Consider the following 13,400-nt stretch of genomic DNA (forward strand, 5'->3'; position numbering starts at 1 on the left):
GGGAGAGTATGAAGGCTATTCGGGCTCGGTCAGTGGTGTAGGCAGCAGCTAGAAGTTCAAAGTGCAGCTCGCACTGAGTGAGAAAGGCGCGACAGTCGCCAGACTCACCCGAGAATTTTTCCGGACGAGCCAGCTGTACTGGAAGAGGAGAGGCTGAGTGGGAGGCGGAAGCCTCATCTGGCGGTGGAGGTGCAGCCTGAGGAGGAGACGAAGGTTGCATGCGTTGGATATGTTGAACCAACTGGCTAAGCTGTTCGCCGACAGCCGCCAGCTGACGTTCGTGTCTGTTGGACAGGTCGAGGATCCCCTGACGAAGGTGGCTCACCTGGCTATCTTGCTGGCGAATGAGCTGTTCTTGTGCAGCGAGAGTCGCTCGCATCGATTCTGCCTCTGCTGCGTCCATTATTGGCCAGATTGTAATGTCAGGCTCAGGAGGAGAGGGGAAGAGGACACAGGTGCAGAGACAGCGTATGTCAAAAACGGTTTAATCAGTCCAGGTTCGATACACAGGTAGTCAGTCCAAGAAGGCAGAGGTACAGTCAGGGAAAAGGCTAGCTCGAGATCCAGAAATCCAGGCAGGGGTCATACACCACACTAGGAAAACACACGAAACTAGAATAGGTACGGAACGCTGGAAAGCTTGGTCGGAATACACAAGACAATCTGGCAATGAGTGCAGGGGAGACGGAGACTAAATACACCAGGGGGAGGTGCGACAATTACAAACAGGTGAAACACATTAAGGGAGGAAAGGTAATCAGGAAGTGGGAGGAGCACACGGGGAGAGGGAAGTCGAGACACCTGAAATGAGAGGGAAAACAGTGAACAACCGGAACTAAGGCATAGACAAAATAAAACAGGAAACACTAAATAAGCAAAACAAAATAAAACCGCCCTGGCGTCCAGGGCGAACCCTGACAACCCAGATCTTTCAACTCCCCCTCTGTGCTAAATTCAAAACTGGTTTTACCATCTTCACTGGTTTAATACAGTTAGTCTTTAAAGTGAGTGAACTTTTGGCATCTGACATCAACTACTGGCACCATGGACAAAGACACAGACAAGTGCATTTGTATTATGATCCCCTCACAGACACTTAGACATTTACTAATGTTGACAGTTTCATTGCTGCTTTGACAGATGGAGTCATTCAGCCTTTGGATGAGACTTCTGGATTCCCAAATTTAATGATTATGTGATTAGCAGGGAAGTGTGACTCATCAGGCACAGCATTGGCCTGCTGAATTACCAACACTTCAGGAAAAAGGAAACTCTGGCTTTTTAATGATCCTCCAAAAAATCCTTGACAAATCAGCTGAAAGCCCCTCTCAGTGTGCCAATCCCACAAGTGAGCAATTGTTGCAATAATTTCACTAACAGCAACTTCTCTAACACAGGTCACTTTGGCTCTAGTAGATCACTAGTAGGTCCTCCTCTAAAGGTAGGTGGTTTGATCTGATTTATCATTGGAATGTGAGTGTGGATGTATAGAAAAATCGCTGGATGAATATGTGTTAATGGGTGAATGTGACTTGAAGTGTAAAGTGTTTTGAGCAGTCAATAAGACAAGAAAAGTGCAATACAAATTCAGTCCATTTATCTCCCCACACCCCCCGACACCATGTACCTATGTCCTATCAGGACATATAGAAATAGACAGTTCTGTTTCATTCTTCCTTGGATCCTCAAAACTAAAAATTTAAAAACTGTAATTCGAAAACATCATCACTCCCTACAAGAAAATCCCAAACTCAGCAGAGCTGGGAGTGGGAAGTGACAGTTCTACCTTTTGAGGATTCTAGACTCAAAGTCTATGTGTCTTTTGAAACATACATATGAACAGCAGCAGCAATGGCAAAAAGTGTCTGTATAGTAATAAAATATAGTAATAAAATATAAATAGGGCGTTGAAAATTCCTGTAAAATAGTATGTGGTTTCAGCAGAGATATTTCTTTTGAAAGTTACAAATAACACCACTGGTGTTGTATTTGCTACTTCCACGTTTCCTGGTGTATAATAATTTTCATGGGAGTATACTTATTGTAATGTAAAATGTGTATGCTTTCCTATAAAAGATAATGTTATGTGTTTAGTACTGGGTTTTTTTTGTTTGTTTTTCTTTTTTGTTTTGTCTTTTAGATATGGTGCATTTTGGTGAATTGGATTTATGTTGCAGTGAGAAGAGTATGCCATGGCCTCCAGGGAACGTGGTCATTTGAAAGGGAAGAGAAGACTCTCCCCTTTAAATGACCTTGTGGTTGCAAATGTCTGGTCACTTGCACTGTACCAATGGGCAACGACTTACCTATTCAAAAAGGGCTACAGGACATTTGGACCTGTTAATAAGCCTGTCCATCCACACTGCCACTCTGAGTAATGCACTGAAAGCAGGAATGCAACCATGGTTCTCATGGAGACAAGCCAGGCCAAAACTCCTGATATCGTTGCCCATGTCGGAGCGACCTCAGTGGCACAGCCCTTTCAGCTCGTACCAAAATCAACCGCGTTGGTCATAAATGTGTGATAGAAGTGTGTGTCATTCGAGGGATAAACCTACTAGCAGTCGCCTTAAAGGCCAAAGCTTATACAAAATAGGCATTCAAACAGCATGAAAGAATGGAAAGGGTTAAATCATGAACAATACGGCAGTAAATCACAATTTGCATCTGTTTTGAGTGTGAGTACCAGCTGCAGACAGTGGGAACTCTGGGGCCTTCCAATAATTTTGAACAGGTCTCAGAGAGTCAACTGTTGGAATGTATAAACAAATTGTTAGAAACTGCACACAAAATAATTTTTTGCAAGCTGTAGGTGAATCCAACAGCATGTCCTTTTTGAGATTACATATCCACTAAATATGTATGTAAAAATATATACAAATTCCACAAGCTAATAGTTAAATCTTTTAAAGGTAGATCACCCACTTTTATGGGTGGGCATACTTTTTCAATCATATGTTTTATTGATTATTTAAAAAATAAAACATACAGGATTTTTTAAACCTAAAATGATATAATAAATCTCATCTAATAACAGCACTCTTCTGCAATTTTAAGCCTGGTTATTTGTATTATTTGTGCATGTAAAATGAAAGGTACAAACTATATTTTAATTATGGAAAATGACTGTTTTACCTTTTTTCCCCCTTTCTTTCTTTTCTTTTTCTTTTTTTTCACAGTGTACCACAAAAACTGAGAATGCAGATCTCATGTCATGTAGAAAGAAATCAGCCAAATCATGCACAAGCACATTCTTATTGTCAGGAACAAAGTTATTAACCTCACATTCAAGAGACAGTAGCCAAGAAGGTATACTTTTAGAAAATTTTGCTCAGTAAATAATTTCAGTGTTACAATCATTTCAAGTGTGTTCATGCCTGTTCTTTCCTTTTCAATTTCAGCTGTTTATTTGTGTGCTACACACATCATTAAGGAGAGAATCACAACAACAATCGCAAACCAGTTTTGACTCTAACTTTCATTTCAAAGCGTGACCAAAAGACCAAACTAACAGGGCAGGTATGAGTGGCAGGTATGAAGATTAGACACATTCATTACATGCTTCTTAAGGTGTGATGTTCCCATCATTCCAAAGGAAGGATATTAAGAACATTTCAGCTTATTATTAACTAAGCCATAACCACTTCCTGTATTTAGAATCAACTGTGGCATTCAGATCAGTTTCACTGACATGTTTTGTCTGTGCAGGAGTTTAATCCTTGGCCCTTAGGGGAAAGTTATTGATGTGCAGAAGCAGATTAAGGAAATCAATAAGAACTCTTACTTTTTTCTTTTTTTTTTACTTGCTGATGGAAGGAGTCAGGAAGATGCATGATAAAGCATTCATTCTCACACTGAAGCTGCTTATCTGCCATTGTCCATTCACTTGTATCATACACATTAACCTTTAAAAGCAAGTGTGCCAGCAGGAAAAATAACTGTTCCTCAAGCTGTGGCACCACTAAATCTAAGGCTTTTCAGGACAGTTTGAAGTGGTAAAATAAGTGTCTTGGACTCAACCACATCTACAAAAGGTGTGCAAAAAGGCTTAACTACATTGTGTTTCCCTTGTGGGTAGATGCAAATCCCCCTGTTTCAGCTCTCCTCACAGCTTGGGTTTTATAATTTACCAGACATTTATCTGACACACTTCATCTTCTGATTTAGGGACCAACAGTCAGATATCAAAGGACTGGATTCAGTGGATGCACAGACATGGACATTATACATGCACAGGGTGTGTTTATACAATGAGCAGAGAAAGCAGACAATTAAGAATGGTTAACATTGCATGCACAGTCTGGCTGTGAACCTTTCCTGGCATGGGCATATGATGAACTGCGGCATATGTTACTAAGACCCTCAGGGCTACAAGGATGCAAAGAGTATAATTTCTGACTTCCCTGCTCTGTCTGTGGCTCTCAGAGCCAATGAAAAATGTATAGTTCAATTTAAAAAAGGGCTCATTCATTTCCTAAATTTGTTTTTTTCAGCACTGGGGATCGTTTTCAGCAGTGGAACTTCATCTAAGTCATAGAAAAACACAGTCCAATTAAAATAATACTACACAAACATTATATGTTTTTATGTTTTTATTGAACATAATATGTAAACATTCACAGTGCAGGGTGGAAAAAATATGTGAATCTTTGGACTTAATAACTGGTTGACCCTCCTTTGGCAGCAATAACCTCAACCAAACATTTCCTGTAGTTGCAGATCAGATCTGCACAACAATCTGGAGTTATTTTGGACTACTCCTCTTCACAAAACTGTTTCAGTGTAGCAATATTCTTGGGATGTCTGGTGTAAATCGCTCTCTTCAGGTCATGCCACAGCATTTCAATCAGGTTGAGGTCAGGACTGTGACTGGGCCACTCCAGAAGGCGTATTTTGTTCTGTTGAAGCCATTCTTTTGTTGAATTACTTGTATGTTTTGGGTCATTGTCCTGTTGCATCACCCATCCTCTGCGGAGCTTCAGTTGGCAGACAGATGGTCTTACGTTTTCCTGCAAAATGTCTTGATAAACTCTGGAATTCATTTTTCCATCAATGACAACAATCCGTCCAGGCCCTGAGGCAGCGAAGCAGCCCCAAACCATGATGCTCCCTCCGCCATGTTTTACAGTGGGGATGAGGTTTTGATGTTGGTGTGCTGTGCCTTTTTTTCTCCACACATAGTGTAGTGTGTTTTTACCAAACAACTCAATTTTGGTTTCACCTGTCCACAGAGTATTTTGCCAGTAGTGCTGTGGAACATCCAGGTGCTCTTTTGCAAACTTCAAATGTGCTGCAATATGTTTTTTTGGACAGCAATGGCTACCTCTGTGCTGTCCTCCCATGTACTCCATTCTTGTTTAATGTTTTCCTTATTGTAGATGTGTCAACAAAAATGTTAGCATGTGCCAGGGACTTCTGTAAGTCTTTAGCTGACACTCTAGGATTCTTCTTGAACATCAAGGCTTTTGGAGATACTTTTGTAACCCTTTCCAGCTTCATGCAAGTCAACAATTCTTGACCGTAGGTCTTCTGAGAGCTCTTTTCCGGAAGGCATGTTTCACATCAGGCAGTGCTTCATGAAACCAGTAAACCCAAATCTGGTGTGTGTTTTTAAAGGGCAGGACAGCTTTCAGCAACACATCCACTATCATCACACTGATTGGACTCAATGTTGGCTCACTCCTGGCTCCAATTAGCTCTTGGAGAAGTCATTAAATAAAAACATATAATGTTTGTGTAGTATTATTTTAATTGGACTGTGTTTTTCTATTGTTGTGACTTAGATGAAGTTCAGAGCACATTTTATGACCAATTCATGCAAAACTCCACATAATCCCAAAGGGTTCACATACTTTTTCTTGCAACTGTATTTGGGGCAGCAGGACGATGTGTGTTTGACTGAGTGCAATAGTGTGGCTTACTGATGTGTTTTCAATCATTTATGGACAACAATAGAGCTCTGTGGCACCGAGGAATGCGAAGACTACTTGTTAGTAGGAGACATTCTTTGTTAGTTTTCGTCTTGTCATGTAATTTGTTGGGAAATAAATAAATACAAAATATCGAATTATTGACTTATACACTAAGTCCTTTGTAGGTGGAGGGGACTATAGAAGAACTTATTATTGTCTATTTTTAGCTGACATTTTGGTATTTGGTTTGAAAGTCCACGCACCATGTTGTCAAACTAAGCCTGAAACGAACAGCTGTCTCAACAGCTGTCTCAACTAACGTGCTGTTAGTGCAAGTGTGACAGTAAAGTTTGTACAGGTAGATGCTTGTGAGGGATTTTGTTTTCCTGAAGGAGACGCTTCTTTCTTTCTGTATGTGCCAGGTGACTGGTGAGAATCAGAGCATAACAGAGTGAAATGAAGATAAAACACAAAGATTCTTCAAATTTTCTGTGATGGGCTGTCTCACACTGTGTAAGTTGATTTCACAGTGAAGATGGGAATCGTTTCCTCTGAAGTAGCAAAACAAGCTCATTAGTTCTCCCACAGTGAAAACTTTACATTTTACTGACTGTGTTAGATATCAATTGCTATTTTTAGCACATCATTAAATCTGTACTAATCCATGGTTCTATATTATGATGGATCAAATGACTGTAAGTTTCATCAAAATCCATTCAGTGGTATGTGGAATAATCATGTGACAATGAGAACACAAATAAGAAAGCAAATGACCAATATATAATATTATATTACATCAGTTCATGTGTTCTTGCAAAAATAAGAACTGCAAGTAGCGAAAGCAAGAGAAACAAAGATAAAGAGGAATGACGTATGGAATAAAATAAACTAAAAAAACTAACGGACATGAACTAGTGAAACCAACTTATTTTTGGGAGACTCACCTGTGGGACTCTCTAGTCCACCAGCTGCTGTGTCTCCTCCTCCTCCAGCAGAGGCAGTTGTAGGAGCAGTGGTAGTACTGGTTGTAGTACTGCCAGTGTACTTCTTACTGCCACTGTACTCTGTGCTGCTCTCATCATCCCGCACTGTGGTGGCTCCTGACTGGATGCCAGAGTCTGAGGAGTAGTAGGTCTGCTGCCACTCTGCCACCTTCACCACACTGTCTGATTCATTCACTGCAGGGAACATTGCAAGGCTGACATCAGATACTAATAATACTACTAGCACTACAACTGTTACGGCTGCTACTTGTACTGTGACTGGTCAGAGTACTACCACTGCTACTAGTACTAAATACTAGTATTAAATACTGCCACTGCTAGTCCTGCATGTAATTATAGTAATACTGCCAGTCCTTCCTCTACTCCTACTGCTAAATGAACTACAACTAGTACTACTGTTACTGGTAGTTCCAATACTGCAGTAGCAGTAGCAGATGCAGTACAAGTGCTGCATCTGCTTGTACTGATGCTAATATTGCTATTTGTACTGCTACTAATGCTATTGCTACCTCTGCAACACCTTTTCTACTTTTACTGTAACAATTGTTACTGCTGCTGGTGCTAGTACTACATTTCATCTACTACAACTGATTACAGTACTGCTTCTACTATTGCTTCTACTACTGCTACCACCACAACTATTGCAGCTACTTAATTTTAAACATAACCACCTCCAGTTAACACAGTAGAGGAATCTGGCGGTGATATCTGTGTATATGTGTTTGAAATGCATATAGTCAATGCTGTGGTGACAGAGCACTTACTTTGCATGGACATCATCTCCGTCCACTGCGACCACTTTCTTCACTGACCTTTAACCTATAGAGAAAGAGAGAAAACAGGAACAGCAAACAGGATTTCATACAAGATTCAGGCCAATCTTTTTCTTGAGGATTAAGGCTTTAATCACCAAAATTTGTGTCTAATCCCTTAACATGCAAAGCAGTCTCTGAGGATTCTATATTCATGCAAAGCATGTTAAGGAATTGTTTCTTCTCAAAGAGACAAATGCATATTGTATATGTGTGCTTGGTGCCTCACAGGGGTCAGTTAGGGCTACCTTTGCCTTCGCAGGGTCTGGAATAATTCAAATAACTGATCAAGAACAAGTCATCATAACCAAGTACATTAGTGTTCTTTCATTTATCTCAGTAGCATTTGTGGCACAAACTTTTATGCAGTAGCAGAGTATAACATCAAAATAATATAATAAGCATCTTCTGTCCTGTGTGTGAGTTTTAAAGAGCATCACTTCTGCTGTTAGTGCTGTTGTGAAAGTATTTCTTTCCATAAAACTGCCAGAGGAGCAGCTGCAAGTTAAACAAATGTCAGCACTGTGAAGCATATAAAACTCCAGAGAGCACACTTATCTAACTCCCAGAAGCCAAGGCAGGTGTAAGGTCAAAGCATCTCATCTTCCCTGCCAAGAGCTCTTCACACTGCTCACAGCCTAGTGGGAATTCACACTGGTGCTCAGAGGAAGATGAAGTGCATGTGTTTATGTGTGAGCACGAGATATTACAACAAACAAGTCCAACACATCCATCAGCTGAGTAGGATGTAATGACACCTCATGGTGACTCAGAATAGAACAAGATTGGTCAGCACGTTTCACTCTCTTCTACTGTCTCGTCATTTCTCTTGTAAGTTCTCAAATAATATTTTTAAATCAGATCAATATACAGATATACATTAATATTGTAATGTATTTACAGTATATTATGTATATGTGGGTGTTTCTAGGTCCCTAAGATGGCGGCATGTTAACACAAATTGGGAAGAAATATTTGCCCTCCTTCTCCTAGGAGCACTTTTAACTTTGAGATGTCATTTAGTTCATCAAATTACGATACTTCAAAATATGAGTGCTTTCTCTTAAATGTTAATTATCAGAGTGTATCTGCCTCATTCTGCTCCACAGGCATTTGTTAGTGTTTCTCTTTGAATGTGTAAAATGTATCTGCAGAATCCTGCATGTAGAGATTGTGTAGGATGTTAATCCCAACAGGTACAGCTGTGAAGACTGAGTGGACCCACACTTCACTGCCACATAGATCAATGGGCCGGAGAACACTATCAAATTTTAAGCCAGATTTTAGTTGGAGTATGGAAATTATACTTTTTTTTCTCCTTTTAACTGGACCTTGTTCTTTTAGTGCTTTCACTGCCAAGGTGAAACTTGCTGATGCTGTTAAGGTCATACGAAAATAGCTATACAGTCATGGGGAGGGGCAAGGATTTGGACCAAAATGCAAAAAACCCAAAAGACAGGCAGAATGAGAGAACTAAATGTCTTTTAAGAATGCAAAATCCTTGGATGAGTCCAGGGCAGGGGAACAAAACTCAAACAACCAAAAATCATCCACGAAGGAAAAAAACTCTTACGAACAAAACTAAACAAAAATACAATAGTGCTTACTTGAAACAAAGGAAACCAAAGTAAGTCCATGAGGGGGAAAACGCAAGACACAGGAACATGAACAAACACAGGGACTTGACATGGTGCAGACTCAAGCATGGACAAGGACAAACTGACCAAAACACAAGGAAACAACAAGACTTAAATACACAAGGCAATGGGCAACAGGTGAAACCAATTAGGGTGGGGCAGACAATCACAAATGGAGGGAAAAAAGACAAAGACAGGAAGCAGAACAAGACAAGATACACAAGGGCCATGAAACAAAACTTAACAAACTAAACAAGAGTCCACAAAAGGGTTCAAAACAAAACAAGGGCTCAGAAAACAGCCCCCTTAGGGGCTAGTCATGACATATATATCATACTGTGGTAAGTGATTTGATAATTGATGGTGAACTGGCTTTTATTTTCCTGAAATCTGGGGCATTTTTGAAAAATCATAGTATTAATTTTCTTCATATTTTCAGTTGACAGGATGTTTGTGCCATGTCCAGCTGTTGCTGCTACTTGGGAAAAGAAAGAACAGAAAAAGGTCATCAGCATAAAACAAAGACTTTACTTTGGTTTCTAAGAGGGAGAAGCCAGGAGCAGCCCACTGATCCAACTGAACAGCAAGTTCATTTACATATACACTGAATGATGTGGGGCTTCTTCTCTGGGGGAAAAATTCAGTTAGTTTGTCTCTAATTTTAACAGCTCACCTATTTCCCAAATACATTGATTTAATCAGATCATACATTTTGCCCCCTATACCACACTGCAGACATCTTGTAGGTCCTTTATGCCAAATGGAGTTGAAAGCTTTTTGAATTTGGGGGACATGTTTTTTTAATTAAAGCGTGAAGGGTCAGTGGTGCTTTGGTGTTTAGAGTTGGAGCCAATTTGATTTTTACACAGGATGGATATTTGTTGAGGAAATGTAGTTTCCTGTTATTAAGAATATTACAGAATAATTTACCCAGACAGCTGCTGACACAGACAGGTAGTTACTAAGGTCTGATTCCTCCCTTCTCTTCTAAATGGGGGAGATGAGCCCTTTGCAACAGATGTCAGGAAAATATCCTGACTGTAATATGACACAGAACAGCTTCAACACTGCACCCTGCATCTCTGGGGTGCTGCATTTGAACATTTTATTTTTATTTTTATTTTAGCAGCCAGTGCAGCAGGCAGGTGTGTGAGAGGCAGAGATCAACAAGATGATGGGGTTTTCTTTTGGGCTCTCATTTTCACTGTCAGAGGGGACATTGATTCTCTTGGTGTCCAGCTCTCAACAGGTGGAATGCCTCTTCAAAGGTATACAGGTTTTCTTCTTCCCTCCTGGACCATGATCCTTCTTTTGGTTTAATAGGTGATAGTGAGCAGAGGGTCATCCTTGCCAAAGGTGTTGATCTCTACAGATTTTCAGTCTGCCTCCTGAGCCAATGCTCTCACTGGAAACATTTGCATAATTGTTGAACAGAATATCTTTCCAGAAGTACATAGACTCTTTTAAATTGTGTATCCACCACACAGGAAGCTTATCAGCGAAAATGATCCCATCTGTGAATTTGAAGTTAAAAATCTGTATATAAAATATCAAAATTTATTCAGCCCGTGAAGTGTGTAAAATTTTACATTTGTTTAAATTTGCTTGGTATTTGTGTGTGGATTGGAACACGGATTTGTAAGTACCCAAAATTACACACAAATCATTGTGCACATTTACACATCTGTGTTCATTTTGAGTTAAATTTATTTCAATATAATCTACTGTTTTGAGGGGTTATTTTCCCTCCTCACTAATCCACAATATCCAATTTGTGGCATAGCATAGAGTTACACCTGTGGATAGTGTGTGTGCGTGTGGCTGTGTGTACGTGGGTTTAAAACTGTCTTCAGATCTACCCGTTGTAGTGGACTTACCATCAGTCCATATAAAATCAATTGACTCACAATTACAGCACATTTTCTGCTCATAGGGGGACAGAAGCAGCAGCTTTGAAACAGCACAAATGTGGCAGAAAATTAAATGTAAGATCTTTTCATTGTGTGCCTCCTTGCTGATTAAATTAACATTGACTACCTTGCTTGTTTGATGGCTGGTTTGCTTAATCAATAGTGTCAGGCTGCAGGAAGCAAGCTAATGATTATCAGTGATGTTGAGTGCAGCTCTTTTGATGACTAATGATATAATATCAGCCTATACCAAACAAAGGTTACCCTAAAGCAGTTTTTATTCTATATCTGTACTTGTTTTTGAAGGTTTTGGGAATTCCCCCTGGACAGCAGGTGTAAATACAGACAGACATGATACTGCAATGACACTTGGACCTCATTTACACCTGTTCTAAAATGCAACCTGGGCCAGGAAAAATGTCAATAGAGCTGTAAATGAAAATCACAAATGAAATCTGAATCTGGGATTGGATCCATCAGAATACACCAGGACATGATTTGCTTCAGACATGAAATATGTGGAAAGATGAGTACAGAATGACCAATCACATGGCAATCTTTAAAGAACCACCAATCCCAAAAGAGACGTAGCCAGTTACTGTAGCTGCACACTGCATAGGCAATTATTTTGGTGACAGAGGTCAAATAGCCGCACATAGATAGTAACAAACAAGTACTCAATCTGAGGAATATCAATATGTGGATTTCAAGTGGAAGTGAAACAATATGTTTCATTATCCTCAAAATATTTAGCCACGCCAATCAAGAAATCAAGAAGTGTTTACTGTGATAATTCTGTTTAAATAAAAACAAATCTACCAACACATACTGTATGTTTTTTATCATGATAGAAGAAGAAATATGACATAACCTAGATGCAATAAAAGTATTTTAATCAAAATGAAAAAACACTCAGGCACTAAAAGTTGTCAAACTGTCAACCAAACGACAGCGAGTCTTGACAATAATAAGCACTGAGTCTACTTTGACTGTGATACATGATTGAATGTTGCCAACCCCAAAACTCTACTCTACTCTACTCTGGTATCAGCAGCGGCCGAGTTTAGTTTGTCCCCCAGATTCCATTAACATGTCTCCTACTTCACAAGAGGAGACAAGAACTTAGACCATGTGTACTCCAACATGACTGAGGCCTACAAAGCAGCCCCCTCCCCTTGAGACATTCTGACCACCTCTCATTGTTCTTACTCCCTAAATACATGCCACAGGTTGTGACAGTAAGACTGTATGTAATGTAATTTAATACAGTGATGGTAAAACCCAGGGACAAAACATCATACAGTGCTTAAGGCAGTTCAGCCAAACTTAGTGGAGAGCAATCAGTTGTTTCAACCCTAGTTTTTAAAACCTATTTACTTACTTAATTCAGATTTTGACCTGGAACAGACTGTTCATTGTTAATTCTGCAAGAAAAAAGTGTTCCAACAAAGATGGGAATTCTACTAACCCAGAGGAAAAGAATATTAGAAAAGAGATCTCAAATCTGTTTGAGTTGTTTCTCCTAGGCAACTATGAGATCTGAGTGACACCAAAATGTTACTGTAGGCTCAATGAACTGATTGAATGTAATTGAAAATGAGACTGCAAAGTCCTTTCACATAAATAGGATGTGTGACCACATAAGCAGAGACTCAAATAATACAATATTTTTAATGGATTTTACATGCTTGTCCATGTCAAGCTTTTGCAGACTGTTACACTATTCTAAAAGTTAAACCTTACTGAGACACATTTATATTTCAGATTTTCTATATGGTGAATACATTGGAAATTATTAGCCTCTTAAGAAACTTCAAATCTTACCAAGCATATTTATAGTCAACTAGTCAAAGTATCTATTTACAGTTAACAATCACCTTTCAGTGACATAAGACTTGTTTTTATTTGATGCATGCATTAACAGGCAGATTTCAATACTTAAACTGGCAGAATCTTTTCTTTATGTACTAAAAGCAAGAACAATTTTTATAAAGTATTTTTGTGTTAAGTGTATACTTTGACAAGAAATAAGCTAAATATCCTTGGTAAGTTTTAGAATTTTTGCATTGTACTGAAATAAAAATTCTTGAACGTGGAATAGTAGAGTAATGTACATTAGTTGAGA

At 39.3% G+C, this 13,400-nt stretch overlaps 1 protein-coding gene across 1 annotated transcript in view; it reads right to left on the minus strand.

The window, feature by feature from the left end:
• Positions 1-13,400, minus strand: part of jupb (junction plakoglobin b) — a 147,736-nt gene that overhangs the window by 63,008 nt on the left and 71,328 nt on the right. Inside the window, exons 2-3 of the mRNA XM_041063434.1 lie at positions 7,681-7,735; positions 6,857-7,090 (exon numbers count right to left, since the gene is read on the minus strand). Coding sequence (XP_040919368.1) covers positions 6,857-7,090; positions 7,681-7,696 — 250 coding nt within the window. The 5' untranslated portion in view covers positions 7,697-7,735. The remainder of the gene's footprint in view (positions 1-6,856; positions 7,091-7,680; positions 7,736-13,400) is intronic.

This window comes from Toxotes jaculatrix, chromosome 18, assembly GCF_017976425.1.
Source record: "Toxotes jaculatrix isolate fToxJac2 chromosome 18, fToxJac2.pri, whole genome shotgun sequence".
NCBI lineage: Eukaryota > Metazoa > Chordata > Actinopteri > Toxotidae > Toxotes > Toxotes jaculatrix.